General features: G+C 41.3%; 1 protein-coding gene across 2 annotated transcripts in view; it reads right to left on the reverse strand.

Annotated features, from left to right (window-relative positions):
• The window catches only part of LOC122802461 (E3 ubiquitin ligase TRAF3IP2-like), a 1,503,042-nt gene that overhangs the window by 153,274 nt on the left and 1,328,811 nt on the right, over positions 1-20,957 (reverse strand). For both annotated transcript variants that reach the window (XM_044072084.1, XM_044072083.1), the window contains exon 8: positions 19,813-19,926. In XM_044072084.1, the coding sequence (XP_043928019.1) occupies positions 19,813-19,926 (114 nt within the window). The remainder of the gene's footprint in view (positions 1-19,812; positions 19,927-20,957) is intronic.

Here is a 20,957-nt window from a genome sequence, read left to right on the forward strand (position 1 = left end):
CGGAATAATAAAAAATATCCTCCGCTCTCTTCCTGGACCTATCGAAGCCTTGATATGGTAAACCATCAGTTACTTCTATATACTTTAAAACCCTGTATCTAGATACTCCAGCCCTTGACTGGTTTCAAGCTTACCTCACTGGGAGACAACAAGCAGTAATGTGGCAAAACAAGCTTTCCTGCCTACTACCAAATACCATAGGAGTTCCTCAAGGTTCCATATTAGGACCTCTCCTCTTTTCAGTCTTCATAAACGACATCCAAACAGTCATCCCTGAAGCCACCTGCATTCAATATGCAGATGACTCGACTATAATATGTTCCAATGCCTCTCTTGCAAATCTACTACCTACCACCCAACATAGCTTCACCAAAGTCGAAAACTGGCTTGCCAACCATCTCCTGATCTTAAATCCAAACAAAACCAAGTTACTTCTCTTCTACCCAACCAATAGATCTCCGACTGAAAACTTCACTATAAAATCCAATAATGGGACCATCATCTCCCCAGACACCTATACAAAGCTATTAGGAGTAAACATTGACAATAAACTCAGATTTGATATACATATCAACCAAGCCATTACGTCAGTCAACAAGAAACTTGGGACCCTATATAGAATTAAAGCCTTCCTTACCCCGAATGCCAGGGCAGCCACAGCCCGTTCACACCTTCTCTCTACCCCCTACTATATGCCTCTCCTGTCCTCACTCACCTTAACAAATCTGATCTGGCCAAGCTCTCATCCTGCTATAATCACATTGCCAGGTTCGTTACAGGCCTACCCTACAGAACACACCACTGTACTAACCTGAAAAAGCTTGGATAGATAGAATTCCCACACCTTCTTCACCAGTCCCAACTCATAGAGGCCTTCAAAATCCTTAAACAACCTGAGAATACCCCAGCACTAAAAAACTTAATGACTCCCTACTCCAATCTAAGCTGCCTTCGCTCAGCAAACAGACTCCTTGTCCAAACAACTAAATCTCTCAACCTAGGTGGTGACACGCTATTTGCCAACACCACTGGTAAAATATGGAACTCTCTCCCAAATAACATCACGCTTGCAACTTCTCTAAGTCGATTCAAAAATAGTCTAAAACTCCACTTCAAGTCACACTGGCTATGTCCTTGCTCAAACCCAGACTAGCTCTGTGCCATTAACTAAAACATAAACAACTAGCTAAGATGATAAGTACTTTGTATACTGTGATAAAGAAATATGTATCCTGTCTAACTCTATGTCATTACACTGCCTACCGTCCTTGCTAATATGTTATTAATGTTACATTTGTAGTAATCTCAGAAATAGTAATGGCAGTCTTGTACTTGTATGTAAATAGCCTATGTTTTTGTTAAGTTCTTTCAGCTCATTTACTGTACCTAATTATCAATGTAACTCTGTTGGAGCTTTTCTCCCCGGGCCTCCGCTGAAAAAGGACATGTATCCAGTCGGACCATCCCGGTTAACAAATGTAAAATAAAATAATAATAAAATAAACTTAGTGGTGGAAATTTTAGCAATACATTAGATTTTTTTTTTATTTTACATTTGTTAACTGGGAAAGTCTGACTGGATACAGGTCCATTTTCAGCAGAGGCCCGGGGAGAAAAGTTCCAATTATGTAAATTCACAACATCTCTTAAGATTCAGAATTAACATTCATAACAGGCAGACTAACATTATAACTAAATGACACGATATTGTACACACTCAAGAGTAAATATGAACAGCACAAGGTAAGACATTACATAATACCTTCCAAATATGGCAAGCTATACATAGAATCCATACAGTAGTTAAAAGACTAGTTGGAGAAGTAGTGGTACTGTTATCTTAACTTAAGAGTCAAAAGCATTTCATTTCATATATTCTCGTTTGGCCTGTAGGTAGTCTGAGAAATTAGCTATTGTTAATGTGGTGAATGGGATCTAGCTCAATCTAGATTTTTTATCTAGGAGTGAGACAGGACCATAATCTGTTGTTCATGAAGTGAGCTTTAAGGAGTTTCTTAAATTGAGTGGTAGAATTGTTGGATGTTAGGTGGGTAGGTAGGGAATTCCAGAATTTAGAGACCGAGTACCATTAGATGCAAGAGAATTTTTTTTGCAGCTTCATTTAGCTGCCATCCACTCACCAGGATTACAAGACATAATTAATCTAAAACGTCAGAAGTTTAAAATTAAATTGAGTGGTCTGAATGTAGCATGTGACTTTTTAAATGTTTGTTTAAAATGGCAGTGTGTTTCTGCATGTTATTTCTGATGAAATTTGTGAAGAGAAAGAATGAAAATGTTCAATTGTGTTGCATTTTTGGTAATCCTGGAACAATTTCAATTTAAAAAAAAGAATCTCCTTTACATGAAAGGTTCAAATCCTGTTTATCCAATGGTGATCTAATCTGTCAGTCTAGGCAACACTAAGAAAATAACACTAGATGTCCATAACCTGGCAAAAAAAAACATAGAAAAAAATAAGGTGGAAGGGGTAGGGAGCGAGCAGCTACTGCAGCGATTACCATCTCAACATCTACTGTTATGGTATGTTTATCTGGACAACTCTAGCCTACACTATATGGCTGGATTACCATAGCATAACATGACTAGAAAGAGAATGGATGAGAGTCCGAGAACCCCTGGGGAATGCTCAAAGCAAAGTCTGTCCTAGATATGGAGAAAGAATCTAGTTTATAGTGCTCTGTAAAAAAATACACAGCACCAAGCTGGTGCTTCCAGAACACTTCTAGAATCTAACCTTTTGCAAAAATCCACACATGAAGTCAAGGTCCTGGTAAAACTCACCTTGAACCTGCCTGGAATAGTTTTGTTGTACTGCTAACGAAATGTTTTAGCAAGAGACAACCATTTGGAAAAAGTCTGTTTGGACACAGGTTGCCCTTTTTTCTTCCTTTCAAAAGAGATGAATAAATGAACTGATCAGAAGTTCTGAGAGATTTTGTTCTGCCAAGATATTATCTGATTGACTGTGGACATACAAGGTATAGAAAATCTTTTTTTCCTCGTTTTAAGTTCTGGAAAGAAGACAGGAAGATGGATAGTTTGCCCTTAAGGTAAACTCGGATACAATTTTATGCATAAATGAAGGACTAGCTCTTTAGCAAAACCCAGCTTTCTGGAAAATGAGGTAAGGTTGACGCTGAGACCACTGTTGCTCCCCCACTGTGAGTTCATCCCTGGTGAGATCTGACCACAAATCAGTCTCATTTGAGGTAACTGTCACACCTGACCCTCCCCTAGCAGCAACTAGACTAAAAAACTTCTCAAAAAGCAGATTATAACCTCCTATGGGAAGGTATAAATAACTTCATTGCACCTGTCCTCTCAGACGGAACCAGTAACTATGCCGAGCTCTATACCAATGCCCTATACAAGTACCTGTACAACTGCATTGACTCGGCAGTACCTGTTAGAAAAAAAACAAGCACTTCAGGGAAAAGCAAACCTGCCTGGTGGACAACCACCATTAACAGGCTTTACAATAAAAAGAAGAAACTGCTTTCCAAGAGTAAGAAGGAGTGGGCTCTAAACTGGGGACACTCCCTCCTCAGCTTAAATAAGCAAATAAGATTTCTTGTTAAGTCCTACAAGGCAAACTATGAATCCAAGTCATCTTTCTCAACCAAAGACAACCATACGGCATTCTTTAGTTACGTCCGTAACCTAAAAGGTAAGGCTCAGATTAGATCCGAACTGGTAGTTAATAACACATACACTAAACCGGTGGACATATTGAACCTGCTAGTCAACAGGTTCGGTGAAAACTTCACTCCCCACCGCACGTACTTCAAGACATCCCCACCACCTATCCCCTACCTTGCATCTCTAAAGAGCAGGTCATAAACGCCCTTTCTAAGGACAAAAACACAGCATCAATGGGACCTGATAACATCCCAGACTGTGTCCTACATAGGCTCAAACAAGAATTAGCATCGCCATTGACTTTTCAACAACAATCTAAGCACCGGCTTCATCCTGGCTGAATGGAAGACCGCCACTGTTATCCTCCTGCACAAAGGTGCTGCTTCTATTGACCCAGGGAACTACAGACCTATTAGCTTCTTATCTGCAAGGCCATGGAGATAATCATCATGGACCTTATCAACAAAGAAATAGGTAATCTCCAAACACTAGATCTTACCCGGTGTGGATTTGTCAAGGAGAGATCATGCTTGTTAAACCTGGTGGACTTCTTCGAGACAGTCACAAGGGCCCTGGAAGAGGGGAAATCAGTGCATACAGCCTACCTAGACCTGGCCAAGGCATTTGACACTATCTGTCACTCAGGCATCATTGACAAACTCTCCCAGCTAGACATGAACCCTTATATCATAACATGGGTTGCGAACTGGCTCTCTGATAAAACCCACACAGTCAAAATAGGGGAATCCTCCTCCAACAGCAGACCTGTTACCAGTAGTGTTGAACAGGGATCGGTCCTGGGACCTCTACCGTTTGGAATCTATTTCTCTGAAATACAAGCTAAACCAAGGGACTGTGGCTGACAAAGTTTGCTGATGATTGTAAACTGAGTGCAGTCATAGAATCTCCAAACAATGTCAATATCCTTCAAGAAGGTCTTAGGCAAACAAATGATTGGCGCCAAGGTCATGGCCTCAAACTCAATGCAAATAAATGGATCATCATCTCTTTCAGCAAGAGTGATGTTCCTGCAAATTACCACATCAATGGCAATACCCTAAGTACACACTCAGTAGCAAAAGATCTGGGCACTCAGGTTGACAGCAACCTTGCCTTTGATCACCATGTCTCCAGAGTGGTAAGAAGGGCGTTCTATATAGCTCACCTCATAAACAAGGGCATTATCTCAAGAAAAAGTGAAGTTATCACCTCCCTGTACTCTTCACTCATTAGGTCTGTAAATGAGTACAACACCCCTTTTGGCATGTCCCTCTCAAAGCACCTGCGCAACTGGAGAGACCACAAAGGTTCTTCACAAAGAAAATTCTAGGTCTTCAGTAGCTATCCTAAGTAGACTGCCTGAAATTACAGTCACTTTATTCTGTTTCATACAGACTACTCAGAGGTGATCTCTGCCTTGCATATAAGGCAATCTCTGAACCTGCTTTATTGAAAATGCTGCACAGCCGCAAGTCACATACCACACGAGTTACTTGCTCTGAAAACCTAAACTTGGTATGCGACATCAATAGAACCTGATGGAGGGACAGATTTGTCTCCCTGAGGTTACCACACCTTTGGAATAGATCCCAACTTCACATCAGAGTACCTCATTGGCCATCTTCAAACACAACCTGGACGACTGGATATGTGACCGTAAATTCACTTTGGGGGTTCCACCCATGTCCCTCTTGGACAGGGACAATACGTGCTGCTCATGCTAACAAGGGTAAAATTTGGCTAGGCTTGTAAGAGCCCTCAGGCCATTAGCCTAGTAACTTCCTATGATCCTATGATCAAAATCTAAACCAGCTATACTGGAAGTAGTGAATATAGTAACAGAGATAAAACAACTGGAATTGAGATCTTCTTTAGAAAAGGGTAGGAGCAAACTACACAGGAAAAAATTGGAATTGTGGGAACAATACATACAATGAAAGAATGAGATCTAAAAAGGTGGCAGGACTTAAAAGAGCTATGTAATGTTTGAGTGACAAAGATTGGGTAGATTATAAGTCATGTATAATATTTGTAACTGGGAATGTGTCAGTATGGTTTGTGATGTAAAATGCTTGCAACAAGGATTGCGTCGGTGTGTTTTGATTTCATTTATATAAATATACAATTGTATATGTAGTAAGTGATAGTTTAATAAAAATATTTCTTGTTTAAAAAAAGCAAAAATGTAATAATTTATGCAACATTGCTTAGGTTATATGATATATAGAAATATATGTGAAGTATAATGTTTATGTTAAAATAGTTCAATTACTTTTACATGAATCAGCAAAACCTAAAAGAAAACCCTAGTCAAGCTAGATTTTCCACTGTGCGATTCCTTAAAACTTCTTGCATTAGAAGTAACATGGGATATATGCAAATTACCCCTTAAGGACATCAGGTGTTTCAGCTATAAGGCAGTTCTGAAAGCCCATTACTTTTTTCTTTTTAAGTCCGTTATGGACAAATTCAGGCCAATAAAGCCAAACCCCACAGGCTGTGGACATGCATGTTTCAGCCTTTTTATGGCCTCATCAGCACAGCATAAGTAGCCTGTTTTGATAATGTTTGGAAACACAGGGTTGTCATACCCAACAGATATCCATAACCATTAGGGTGTTTACAAAATATCCCAACGAACAAACTAAAACAACGAGGAACAAGGTCGCAGAGAAAAACAATTGGAAAAAATTAAAAGAAAACCCCAGCCAAGCTAGATTTTATACTGTGTGATTCCTTAAAACCTCTTGTATTAGAGGTAACATGGGATATATGCAAATGACCCCTTAAGGACATCAGGTGTTTCAACTATATGGCAGTTCTGAATGCACATGACTTTATGGCAGTTCTGAATGCCCATGACTTTTTTTCTTTAACAGGCCACGTATGCTATGTTGACAAGCCCATAAGAAGGTTGAAACAAGCATGTCCATATAGCTAGTGGGGTTTGGATTTATTGGCCTGAATTTTTCCATAACAGACTTATAAAGAAAAAAGTCATGGGTATTCAGAAGTGCCACACAGCTAAAACACCTGATGCCCTTTTTGGGTCATTTGCATACATTCCATGTTATTCTAATACAAGAGGTTTTAAGGGACCACACAGTGGGAAATCTAGCTTGGTTGGGTTTTTCTCTTAGTCTTGCTGATTGTTTTTTTCTGTGTGACCTTGCTATTCACTATTTTACTTTCACATGAATGTATATTTATCTATGTCACAAGTGATAATTCAATAAAGGTGTCTGGAAAAAAAAGATGTGTCAAACATCCCTGGTCTTGTGTGAGCAATTACTGTCTGTGAAAAAGCTTGTGTTAAAATGCCTCTGGCCATTTCAAAAAGGGAGAACCAGTTTCCCCATGGGCCTGAAGGTAGTTACAGTAATTCCCTCTTACTTGTTTATATACTACATCACTATGGTGTTGCTGTAAACACTTAAGAGGTCCTGAAGACTACAGATGACAGAGAGTAGTGCGCATGTATAAGAGCTAATATCGCTTTCATATTCATGTGTTTTGGTCTGTTTTTAGATCCAAAGACATGCACTTTTATCCCCATAGACTTTGCTCCTCAAGCAAAGTCTGAGGTGTCTATTATGACTGCCTCTAATGGAGAATGAGGAGAGAACAGGAGACGTGGTTTCTGAGAAATTTGGTGTCTATACCACACAGTCTCCCTTTTAACTAAGCTCAAAAGTGGAATCTGAAATGTGAAGGGATGTTGATGCTGGGACCATAAAGATTTCAGGAACCACTGGATTTTTCTCATGTGGAGTCTTGCAAGATGCATCATGAGTAACACAGATGCCATGAGACCCAAAATCCTGAGGGATTTCCCTTGCTGAGACAGTAGTACGAGAGGAAAAACTCAGGAATAGAGCTAAATACAGATCTATTTTTTTTTCTATAAAAGAAAAGCAATTTGAACTGAGGTGTCCAGGAGACACTTTAGGAAAACAATCCTGTGAGAATGAGTCAGACAAGAATTTGTTCCCTCTGAATCCCAGCCAGTACAGGAGATCCCTTACTCAACTGAGAGATTCCTGACACTTGTGGAAAAATGACTCTGGAAAAATATGCAAATTATCAAAATAAGGAAAATTATGAACAACTTGTAGGCTATAAATAGAAGTTATGTCCTTACCATAACATTCCATGTGGAGTGTTCATCTCGCCTTTGTTCTTACACATGGGTTCGGAGCCGATCCTCGGCTCCGTGCCGGCCTCTTGCAAGCTCTGCATCGAGAAGAAGCTCGAGACAATCTAATACCCACAATCCCCCTCTGCCTTTACCTCAGATCTAGTTTGCAAGCAAACCAATCTCCAGAGAGCACATTCATGCTTACATCACATATGCACAGATAAGAGTCTATACATAACTATATATATAAAAGAAGAAATAGACATATATATATATATATATATATATATATATATATATATATATATGTCAACTATGTACATAACATCTGCCAGCAGTAGCAGGATGCTCCCGGCCAGGCATCAAAAGAACGTTCTTCTTAAGGGCGGGAGGGTGGGAATGTAAGAACAAAGGCGAGATGAACACTCCACATGGAACGTTATGGTAAGGACATAACTTCTATATGTGATAGTGTTCAATCTCGCCGTTTGTTCTTACACATGGGTAGCGTCCCTAGCTCCTTGTTCCTGAGGAACTCACGGAAGGACGTTCTTGAGCACAGTGGAACCAAAGGTTGCCCTGTCCCTAGAAGCCTTGTCTACCTTATAATGAGAAATGAATGTATGTGGCTTAGACCAAGTAGCAGCCGCACAAATAGCGTCTAGTGGTAGGCGGGCTGCATGAGCCAGAGATGTAGACACTGACCTTGTGGAATGTCCCTTGGGTTTGTGTAAGAGAGTTAGATTTGAGGAATCATAGACATAGATTATACAATCCGTTAGCCACTTAGAAAGAGTTCTTTTGGTAACCGCTAGTCCTTTCCTGCTATCAGCAAAAGCCACAAAAAGTTGATCAGTTTTTCTGTGATCTTTTGTTCTATCCAAGTAAAATCTTAGTTGTCTGTGAACATCTAATTTGTGCAACATATACTCCATTTTGTTGGAGTGATTTTTGAAGAAGGTGGGTAATTCAATGGACTGATTAATATTGTTAATAGAACACACTTTAGGGAGGAAGGATGAATTTGTTCCAAGAGAAACTCTGTCAGAGTGAAAGATCAAATAAGGGTGCTTGATGGAGAGAGCCTGAAGTTCAGATACTCGCCTAGCAGAAGTAATGGCTACCAAAAAGAGAGTCTTCCAGGACAAAAATTTTAATGGGCAAGAAGAGGCAGGTTCAAAAGGTCACAACATTAATTTGGATAACAACAAGTTTAGACTCCAAGGTGACGTAGGAGATCTGACTGGTGGTCTAATATGAAAAACCCCTTTTAAAAAGGCTTTACAAAGTCTGTGAGCCATAACAGGAGCCCCACATTCTTCCACATGGAAATTTGAAATGGCAGCCAATTGAACTCTTAGTGTAGCAGGAGAAGCACCCTGATGGAATAAGTCCATTAAAAACTCTAATATTTTATTCAAAGGGGCTATAAAAGGATCCACTTGCTGTGTATTCGCCCAGAATACAAATCGCTTCCATTTACTAGAATATGTTTTAGTAGTGGAAGCTTTATGAGAAGCCACCAATATATTCCGAACTGCTGGCGAAAAAAGATCAGACCTGGCTAAGTTGGGAATTGGAGCAGCCAAGCTGCTAGATGGAGGGACAGGAGCGCAGGATGGGGAGCCCCTGACGAGTGAGTCAACAGATCTGGCTCTGGGTCCAGAATCCAGGGTCCCCGAATGCAGTGTGTCTTCAGGAAGGGAAACCAAATTTGACGAGGCCAGAATGGGGTAATGAGGATTATTGTCCTGTGTAGGTTTCTGGCTTTCTGGAGAAACTTTGATATTAGAGGAAATGGAGAAAATGCGTACAGGAGTCCCGGGGGCCAATCGTGAATCAGTGCGTCCCTGGGGACTTCCCCTGGAGGGGGTAATAGGGCAAAGTAGCTCCTGCATTTGGCGTTCATTGGAGACGCAAACAGATCGCAGGAAGGCTGGCCCCACGTGCGAAAAATCCTTTTCGCCACTGACTGTTTTAGGGACCACTCGTGCGGTAACAGAATTGCTCTGCTCAGCCTGTCGGCTATGACGTTGGATGACCCCGGGATGTGCGTTGCTATTAGAAAGCGACCCGTGGACTCCGCCCACTGCCAGATTCTCATGGCCTCTCTGCATAGCTGATAGGACTTGGTTCCCCCTTGCTTGTTTATGTACCAGACTACAGACATGTTGTCCGTCTGAACTGCAATAGTTCCCAGAGGAAGAAGGGGAGCAAAGTGTTGCAACGCTAGAAACACTGCCCTCAACTCTAGAACATTGATGTGCAGATTGTACTCCAAATTGGTCCATTCGCCTTGGACTGTCTGTCCCTGAAAGATGCCCCCCCACCCTATCAGGGAAGCGTCCGTGGTCACCGTAACTGTAGGCGTGGGTAGCACAAATGGTCTCCCCTTGGAAAGGTTGCACGTTTGAAGCCACCAGTTTAGATGTATTTTGCATGTCTTCATTATAAGAATCTCGTGTGTTAGAGGTAGTTGTTGAAACGACCATTGTGCAAACAGTAGCCATTGTAGGACTCTCATGTGCAGCCTTCCCAAGGGTATTGCAATAAGGGAGGCTGACATGAGTCCCAACACCTTCAGTACCAGTTTTGCTGGAGATTTCCTTGACAAAAGTAGAAGACGTATGTGAGTCTGAAGTGATAGTATCCTTTCTGGGGGAAGTCTTAGAATTAACTGACGTGTGTTTAATTCTGCTCCTATGAACAAGATATTTTGTGATGGCTGAAGCAAGGATTTTCCGAAGTTTACGGAAATTCCTAGGTGAACACACAGTTGAAGAGTAAAGTCTCTGGCCTGTAATAGTTGACGCTGGGTGGTGGCAGAAAGGAGCCAGTCGTCCAGATACGGAAACACCTGGAATCCTTGGCTTCTCAAGTGAGACGCTACCACTGCCATGCATTTGGTGAAGACCCTGGGGGCTGAGGTCAGACCAAAGGGCAGGGCTCGAAATTGAAAGTGACTGGCCCCCAGCCGGAAGCGCAAATGATCTCTGGATGCCCTGGCCATTTTGATATGGTAGTATGCATCTTCTAGATCTATTGAGCACATCCAGTCGTCCTTCTGTAAGAATGGAAGGATCGATTGAAGCGTGACCATTCGAACTTTTCTTTCCTGACGAAGGTATTGAGGTAGCTTAGGTCCAGGATGGGCCTCCAGTCCCCTGTTTTCTTTGGAACTAAAAGAACCTTGAGTAAGTCCCGAATCCTTGCTGGTCCGCTGGGACTGGTTGGATGACTCTTTTTTTCTAGCAGCTTTGAAATTTCTATAGCTGCTGGCTCTCGCAGATGGGGTGGTACATCTGGGAGTCTTTTCTTTGGGATGGGATGGGATAGAAAGGGTATGTTGTAACCTCTGGTAACCACGCTTTTACCCACTTGTCTGTAGTTATATTTTGCCAGGCCTGAGGGTATAAAGCTAGCGACCCCGACTGCCTCCAGAGCAGGACAGTCGGGCCTCCTCTCAGGAGTGCTGGAAAGGTTTACCAGGGAGTGTATCCCTGTCACCTTGATGTTGCGGACCCCCTCTGCCGCCAGGGCGGCGTCTTCCACCTCTGCCCCCTCCTCTGCCTCTAGAGGGGGCATCTCCCTGTGTGCCTGGGAAAGATCCTTGGGGTTTTCGAAACCACATTTTTCCACCACGTTGCCCTTTGGGGTACGGTCTGGTTGGGGTGGAAAAACGGACTCCGACAGCAGACAGAGTCTTTCCCTCCTGTTCACACTGGGTAAGGGTCTCCTTTACTTTGGGGCCAAAGAGAGTGGCACTGTCAAATGGGGCGCTAGTAAAGGAAGACTTGAAGGCTTCCGCAAAGGAACATAAGCGCATCCAGGATTGTCTGCGAAGAGCAATCGCTGAAGCTGCTGCCCTACTCGAACCTTCGGCTGCGTAGGAAATCAGCCTCATGGACGAGTTCACAATAGATGTAAGGGTATTAAGTTGCGCTGTCACTTTCTCTGAGACAGCCGCATCTGTAGTACCCTGGAGGTTATCTCCCAACTCTTTGACTAGATCCCTCTGTAGACGTGTAAAATGGGTCAAATAGTTCAGGGATCGCATGGAAAAAGCCGCTGAACTAAAAATGCGCTTCCCGTATCTATCCATCGTCCTAGAATCTTTATTAGGGGGATGGACAGATGAGGAAGACTCCGACATCTCCTTTTTCGTGGCCGCTGCCACCACCATAGCGTCCACTGGAACTCCTTTTGTTAAGTAGGACTTGTCCTGAGGTGTCGTGATGTATTTATTGGGTTTCCTTGGGACTGGTTCCACTGTGTCAGGAGCCTCAAACGCCCTTCGAGCAATTAGTTCCATTAATTCGTCGAAGGGCGGAGTGACCCAGGAGGAAGAAGGCCGAGCACCAAATGCCTTCAGCAAAACTGACTCATCCTCAGAAGGGGGAAGGGACTGCCAGTCACCTCTCTGTTTCAGGATCTCCAATATGTCCGAAAGAGACATCTTCTGAAGGTGACTTAGGGGACCCTTCTGACTCATCTAAGTCAGTATCAGATGTCAAGGATTCTTGTGGAGAATCCAAGTGTCTCCTCTTACACAATCTTTTCCTAGGGACTTCTTCGTGGGGAGCATCCGAAGAAGCCTCCGAGGAAGAGGGGGCACCCTCCAGGGGTGGCTGAGACACTGGTGCCCGACGCTTGGATGTGGCCGTGGGTGCAGAGGAGGATAACGGCCCTTTATGGGGAGGAGAGGTTGCTTCCACTGATGTGGTTGTCTGGGTAGACAACACCTTCCTCATTAGGTCGAACGCCCCCGGGTCCCGCATCGAAGAATCTCCCGGTTCCGAAGAAATGGGAAGAATCCCCGACACAGGCACCGAAGGCATCGACCCCGAGGACGGAGCCGAATCGATCCGCGCCGAGGCCCCGAGGGGGAGAGTCGGAATCGAAACGTCGGTTCGACTCTCGGCCCTGGAACCAAGGACAGATCGTCGGCTCCGAGACTCCGGTATCGGGTCCGACGGAGTCGAGGTGAGAGGAACAGACCGAGAAAAGGACGGTTCTGGACCAGAGGGCTCCACAATCAGAAGATCAGCCTCTTCCGGCTCCAAAGACTGAACAGGTCTCGGAGGAGGAATGGATGGAGACACTGGGAGGCCTTCAAGTTTCGACACCAACTGGGTGGAAACCGAAATAAGTTTGGACAGGGCCGAATGCTCCAATAACTTCTGCACCACACGATCCACATCGATATCAGAGAGTTTGGAAGAAGAACGGGTCGAAGGAACCGAAGACGGAGCCGACCTCAACAAGGTCGAAGGAGGGAGCTCCATCACCGGTTCCAAGACTCGAGGCTCAGGAACCGATACCAGTTGAACACTCGGCCCAAGTCTGTGGAACCGGTGATCTAACCTTTGCTGAAGAGCTCGGAGCCGATGACTTGGGCTCCGACGTCTTCGATTCCTTAGAGGATTTCGATGCCTGGTCAGAAGCATCCAGAGCCTCCTGAAAAGAAGGTTTTAATAAACCTCTGTCCATGAGTTTCCTGCGCCTATCTGTCATGACCCTCCCACTAAAAGAGTGACAGATAGAACAGTCCTCTTGCAAGTGGAGAGGGCCAAGGCAGTAGACACAGGAACTATGGTTGTCAGTCACTGACATTTTCTGGCCACACTGACAACGCTTAAATCCAGACTTTACCTTATCAGACATTTTACAAGAAAAAGACAAGTCCAGTAATATAGTCAAATCCGAGAAAAAAATGTCAAATCCGGTTTAAATGTCAAATCCTTTTTAAATTTAAGAAGGGTTGTAGGCCCCGAAAAACTCTAACCGATAAAAAAGATTAACGGTACCGAGAATTTAATCACTCAACACACAATCACTCAGTATATCAAGATATATCAACTAGAACAAGAAAATCCAATAAAATATAACAAAATAAGTTATATCTTAACTTTAGATGCTCGAGCTAGCTCCCAGCGATGCGAACGCAGCAGCGGCAAACTAGATCTGAGGTAAAGGCAGAGGGGGATTGTGGGTATTAGATTGTCTCGAGCTTCTTCTCGATGCAGAGCTTGCAAGAGGCCGGCACAGAGCCGAGGATCGGCTCCGAACCCATGTGTAAGAACAAACGGCGAGATTGAACACTATCACATCACACATCAAGAGTTACACACCTTGCAGCAGTATGTAGACCAAAGGGAACTGCAGTTAACTGATGATGTGATCCAGACACAGAAAATCTTAAGAAACACTTAAAATCAGGATCTATAAGAATGAGATGATATGCATCTTTTAAATCTGAGGTCCCCAAAAAACTCAAATGGGGAATAAGGGGTAACAACTTGGGAAGTGACTACACTTTGAACATGAGCACTGTCAAACATTCAGACTGCAAAGATCAAAACTGGTGTCCAAGAATCTTTCTTTGGTATCAAAAACATCCTTGAATACAACTTCCCCCTAACTTAGAAAGGGGACAGTTTCTGTCACCCCCTGGGTGAGCATATGCTGAATGACAGAAGGGAAAAGAAGAGTTTTGGTTTGGAGGGCGAGGAGGAATCACCCAAAAAGGCTGGGAGAGAATCCCACTGTCATCTATAGCCTCAACAGGTTATGCTCAGAACCCATCTGTCTGAGACTATTGAATGCCAAAAAGAGAAATGGATGTTCAAACTTTCTGGAAGGATTAAAGGACTGGTGGTGGTGGGGTCCTTCATATAGTCATTCAGACTTAATAAGCTACCCTTTGTTTTGGGGGAGTTCCTGTTTTCTTTTTGGAACCTCACTGGTACTATTTCTAAATGTTTGCTTACCACCAGCTTGCTTGGTCTGTTTATTTTGTTTTTTAAAGAAGGTTGCAGGGAGCATTGAATCATCTGGCAAACGTGGAGAAGGAGGGCTGAAAAATCTAAGAGATGCTTTGAATCAGCTTTCTTTCTCGTCAAAGAATAACACCACTACTGCAGATTATGTAAATTGTACCAATAAAGACAGTCCTGGAACAGATTACAACTGAAGTATACAAACCACTAAAATCAAGTGCTAATGACTTAGAGGAATTTCTTGAATGAAAAAAACGGATGAAAAAATAACAGTAGTACTTGACAAATTTATCCAAAACAGACTAACACATTGGATTTTACAACACCTGTTCGATTCTCAGCTAGAGCGTCTTCTGTGTGGAGACGTGCGTGAATGGGCGTAACTTCGTTGAAGGTTCTGCGTCAGAGCCAGCAACTCGGTACGTAAAAATCTACTGCCAATCATTAGCAGACCGGAGTTCCGCTGTGGCGACCCCTAACCGGGAAAAGCTGAAAGACACAACAAAAGCAAGGGAATTACATACAAGCTATGTTCAGGAACAAGTGCTGCAGACTGTACACAAACCTATCAGGGAATGGAACTTATTGGACATCAGCTGCATTCCTAAGGAATCGATTACTTCATGTCAAGTTTCACCACATTTGATGTGCAGTGATTGTGGGATTATAAAAATTAAATTAATGCTAGATAATTCTGCCAATTTGAAATCTAAACTAATACAAAGAAGATTAATAACAGACTATATTGATACAAAGCCATCACTGTGTAAAATTATTTATTTACTTTGATTACTTTATTTATATTTGTTTATCAGGAAAGTCTAACTGGGCCAGAAGCCCATTTTCAGAGGAAGCCCCAGGAGAAAAGCTCTACAGAAATGTAAGCAAAATACAATAATTAGATACTACAATAGTATACATATAGTAAGATGCAGAATACACATCATCTAGTCTATTAAAAGAAGCATTCAATACAGTTTTCTAGTAAACACACGTTCAAAAAGAAAAACACACAAGCAATTTTTATAAAGATCACTGAGAAAAATAAAATTAGTACTGTGTACATATTAAATAACAGTTATGAACAAATGCGATTTTATATATATATATATATATATATATATATATTTTATATATATATATATATATATATATATATATATATATATAAATAAATATATATTTATATATATATATATATATTTTTAGTAGTAATAACAGTGAAGAGAGGGAGAAAATGAGGTAAGGAGTGGGACAGTGTGATGAGACAGTTACAGATATCTTGTCAGTCAGGTTTGGTGCAGAAGCAATGCCACTTTTTGGATAGATGTTCAAATAGTAGTTGTTTAAAATTGATAGATTCAGGTGTGTTTTGGAGGCCGTGGGGTACAGAGTTTCATAATTTGGCTATTTGATTTGAGAATAGGGCTTCAACCATGAGTGCTCTTAGCTTTGTTTACTGTGAGAAAGTCTCTGTCTGCAGATCTCAGACTCTGTGGGCATGAGTAGGGAACAAGTTCCTTAAGGGATGGGAAATTGTGAGGATAGAAGATGATATTGTGTGTGAATTTAAGTTGGTAGAGATGGAGAAGGTTAGGTAGCTTGAGACAATTTAATTTATGTAGAGCAATACTAGGGTGGATTTGGTGGGGAAGGTTTGCTGCAAAGCAGTCTATTTTGTTGTAGCAAGTTTCCAATTTGGTTAAGCCTGATTTTTTTAAGTTTGTAAAGAGGGGAAAGCATAAAGGAGCACAGAGAAGAGGAAGGTTTTGGATATGGCTAGTCTGGTATTATCAGTGAAGAATGGCTTGCTTCTGTACAGTGAGCTAAGTTTGATGTGAACGTTCTTAATTGTGATGGCTATGTGTTGGTCAGTTCTGAGTTTGTCATCGATAGTCATGCCAAGGAGTTTTGTATGCTCAACTGGTTGGATGACTGTGTTGTTTGCTGAGAGAATGGTGAAAGGAGGGGTGGCAGGTGATTGTTTGCTACTGGTAAATAGCAATAACTGTGTTTTTTTGGGGTTGAAGATTAGTTGTGATTTACTTAGATATGTTTCAATATCATTACAAGCTTCTTGGGCTACTATTTGGAGGTCTGGTAGGGTATCTGCTGAGCAGATTAAAGCTGAATAGTCTGCATACTGAACTACTTTAGCATGTGTTGTGTTTGAGGCTAGATCATTAGAGAATATGGTGAAAAGACGGAGTCCTAGTAAGGATCCTTGGGGGACTCTGACGGAGACATGCAGTAGTAGTGAGAGTTCAGATTTCCATTGTACTACTTGTTATCTTTCAGAAAGATAGCTCAGGAACCAAGAGAGGTAAGCCTTTGACAGGTTTAGAGAGACAGAGTACTAAGAAGCTTCTGATGGGAGACCGTGTCAAATGCTTTTGACATGCCTAGGAAGATTGATGGTACTTGCTGGTTTGAATTTCTCAGTTGGTTGATGGCGTTAGAGAAATTAATTTGGGCTGTGGTGGTGCTGAGTTTGGTTAACCAATGTGATGCATTCAATGGAAAGACAGCAGAAAGAAGATACCAAGCTTTGAAAGTGAAACAATGCAAAAAAAAAATAAAAATGTTTAACATCTATCTAGGCACACAGTCAGGGGGATACATTTTCAAAAGAACAAGAAGTTAATTAAGATGACAGCTAAAAATTACAAGAAATGGAAACAAGGTTAAACTATTAACTATGAAAATTGGAATAAAGTGGACAGACAAATTAAACAGTGTGATAGAAGACCATGAACATTCCGGAAAAAATTATATAAAGATAAAGATATTGAAATTATATTAGATTAAACTGAAAAAGTGCAACGGAAACTGGTGCCAAAAAATACACCGAGGGGACAGAATTAGTAATAATAAGAGAAGACTTCAGCATGAAGTTACAGTGCTATTATACCCATTAATCACTAGGGCATTTACATAGCACTACCACAGAGAATATCTGGGGTTATCACAGAGAAGAGAATCAGCAAACAACCTGTGTCGGATAGGATACAGGAATGAGGGATGTACTAATCGCTCCTCTGAAAAAGAAGGTGATGCATGAAACAGAACTAACAAATTATATTAAAGCAAGTGCTGGTGTCGATATTTTTTAAAAAGACTTGGACACTTACTATGGAAACAACTAGTCTGGCTATTTTGTTTGACTGCACTTTTAAAGGCATGTGCGCCACTGCACATTTCAAGCCACAACATTTTTATTTTTTCCAAGTACAACAAACAGTAGGCTTCAGCTCCACTATAACCAGGTAATCAGAGAATGACGGAATGTGCAAATTATACACCTCCCAATGATACCTCAGGAAGAGAGAGACGTACTTTTGTAGCAAGTTTTTGTGTTTTGCCAGGCTTGTAACTCACACCACCAATTCCTTGTGTGCTTTAGGCACATACTTCAGTTCTAATAAATTCTCAATTCACAGCAACCACCACAGTGACTTCAATCTCTGTGCACATGATTCAGTTCTTACAAGCTCTCAATTAACACCAACAAGTTTGTTCATATGACGTTTGAGACAAGGAAGAAACTGAAACAAATTTCCAAATTACAAGCACTTATGAATCTGTCTAGACCCAACTCACTCCTTCAGGAAACGCACAGATGGTTGTTCACAAGTTTCATCCAGTTAAATCTCTGCTAGTGTGTTTCCTTCCCTCTGACTTCTGAATCTATTGCTGTTAAAACCCCAAACATCTTAATTCCTAAAATCACATACATTTTAGCACTAATATCCCTCAACTGATGACAAAAAAAAATAGTCTACTCACACTGTCAATAAAAGTTCTGGTTCTCTGCACTTGCCTCCCACACCAATTATCATTGCCTTACATTACAAAAGTCAAATGACTACCAGTACCAGCATGTGCCACTCTGCTATTATCTACTTTAATCTTTAATCTGTTGCATAACCACTAATGTCCTCTTTTGAGGAGGAAAACAGTTATTAGGAACTTCCCCTACAACCCAAGAAATAATGCTGAAGAATGTTTCACTTTACAAAAACAAACTGTGCTACCAATTGAAGGAAAACAGTTTCAGGAAGAATGTTGCAGGCAAGTGAAACGACCTAGTCAACATCATTAGGAATGCAATTAACTATTCAGCATTTAGGTCTAAGATGAATAAATACTTAAAAGACACAAACTCCTATAAATGCTTAAAGAGGTGATGGATAACCCTCCTCCAATCTTGAACTTCTTGTAATCCCTAATATTACTTTGACAGAACAGGTCTACAGCTCCACTTGAAGTGGATATCTCAAGTAATATTTTTCTTCTTCTTCTCAACCTCCCGCCATTTTCTCATCTCCCTCACCCCTTTTCTCTTCCTACCCTCATTATACACTGGATATACACAATTTGTACTCTGTTCAGTCATAAATCGTGTACACTGCTACATTACTTCAACACTCAGTTATAATTATATGTGCATGGTCTCTCAAGTATTACTTGCAACAGAAACTTTATTCCAAGTATAACTTACAAGTGTTACAACCCATCTTGTTACAATGCTTTTTTGTTTTGTATAAACATTTACTTTTGTGCAGATGTGTAGATTAATGGTTTCTGCTGCCAGTATTTTTGTGCAACTTTGTGGCTGAAAAGGATCTGTGGACCAGTCCACCTATGCAGACAGCAAATCAAAAAAACACGATGGGTCTTTATGCATCTTCTCCAGTACTTCTACTTTCTTGTTTCTGTCCTTTGTTTGGCAACCACAGTCTTAGAAGTAACAACAACCAACTGCATGTTATAAGCTAAATGTTTCAGAACACAAGCTAGTTTCCATTCACCTGCTGAATCTGTTTTTTTTTTTGGTGGTGGGGGGGGGGGGGGGGGGGCTGAACGCATTAAACACTACAGCATCATTGCTCACTTTTCAGATACTGCTTGGAAATTTTTTCTGGAGTAATGTGTACATTTACCAGGATGCCTTGAAAAAGGAGGTTTGTAAATAACTCTCTACACACATTTATGTGTTTCATAAATGACCTTCTGATTGGATCCTCTATATATCTACTTCAGGACTACTAGCTTCCCTGTATCACAGAAATGGGAGACTTTAAAACTGAAGGAACACTAAAAAAGGGGCTGGAGAGCTTGCAGGTCAGACTGACTACTGCATTTCTTTTCCATTAGTTTTGTAAACATTCCAACTATAACATGCAGTGACAACATAAAAGGATCAGAATGTACAATCTCACTAGCACTCACCTGCTTGTAAATGTACACAGCATTCAAATGACTTTCATCATTCTGTTGGGAGTATGGGCAAGTCACAGCTTCATGGTACTTGGGGCTAATTACTATAATTATCAAAAATTCTTTCTGTAAAAAAAAAAATAAATAATGTTCATTAAACGTCACATTGAGGGTCACATACTACACCTCAAACTTAATTTAAAACCTATCCCTTTTGTGAAAGCCATTGAGTTTTTCTGGAACAGCATGCCTAACATAAAAACAGAAGCAAGTTAGACTTTTATACTACCGAAAAACACAGTTATATGAGGTAACTACTAGAGCAGTAAATTTCAGAGACACTTGTAGAAGCCTAACAAATAATTTATTTATTCACTTGCTCAAACAATGAGTTGGATGATTTAAAATGGAATTTTTTAAGAGGAAAAATACAAAATATATACATCAAGCAATTACACTGGCTGCTTCTTGAAGCATAGTGTATTTGATAGCAAGTCTGCATCATTTTCAAGGCTATTTAAATGCATTCTAAGCTGTATGACAGGTATGCTTGTTCCAGGGTGGTAAGTTGCACTTACCCACAACAGTAGATGCTTGAATTCTTCACTGCTTCAGCAGCTTATGGGTTGTATCCTGCCAAAGATGCATACAGCAACCGGGCAGCTTCTAAAAAGCTTTCACCCCCCCTCCCACATTGTCATTGTGGCTGCTTATAGGTAAGCCTTTTTTTGGAGGGAACGATATTAAAAGCCAGAGTGACTAAACATCTTCAGGACTTTCTTGCTCCTAAGTAAAAATGGGGAATTCATCCTGAACTATACAACATATAAATAATAAAATCTAACGTTCTAGCCCACTAAAACTAATATACAACAAGGCTGTTGGTGGGCTGGTATGGGTGCTGGATTAGTAAAGAATTCAAGCATATACAGTTTATGGGTAAATGAACTTACACAACTGTACTATTTTCATAATCTTTACTGCTGCAGTAGTCCAAGGACAGACTACCACAGCTTATCCAATGTGGGAGGAGAAAGGATAAGGGTCCAGGATCGCCTGGAGAATGGCCCTAGCAAAGTCTGCTCTGGACCTGGAAACAAATCCAGTTTGTAGTACTTTGCAAATGAATGGACACAGGACAAAGTGGCAGTCTCTGG

The sequence above is a fragment of the Protopterus annectens genome, chromosome 5.part0 (assembly GCF_019279795.1).
Source record: "Protopterus annectens isolate FY-2018-M chromosome 5.part0, PAN1.0, whole genome shotgun sequence".
Lineage (NCBI taxonomy): Eukaryota > Metazoa > Chordata > Ceratodontiformes > Protopteridae > Protopterus > Protopterus annectens.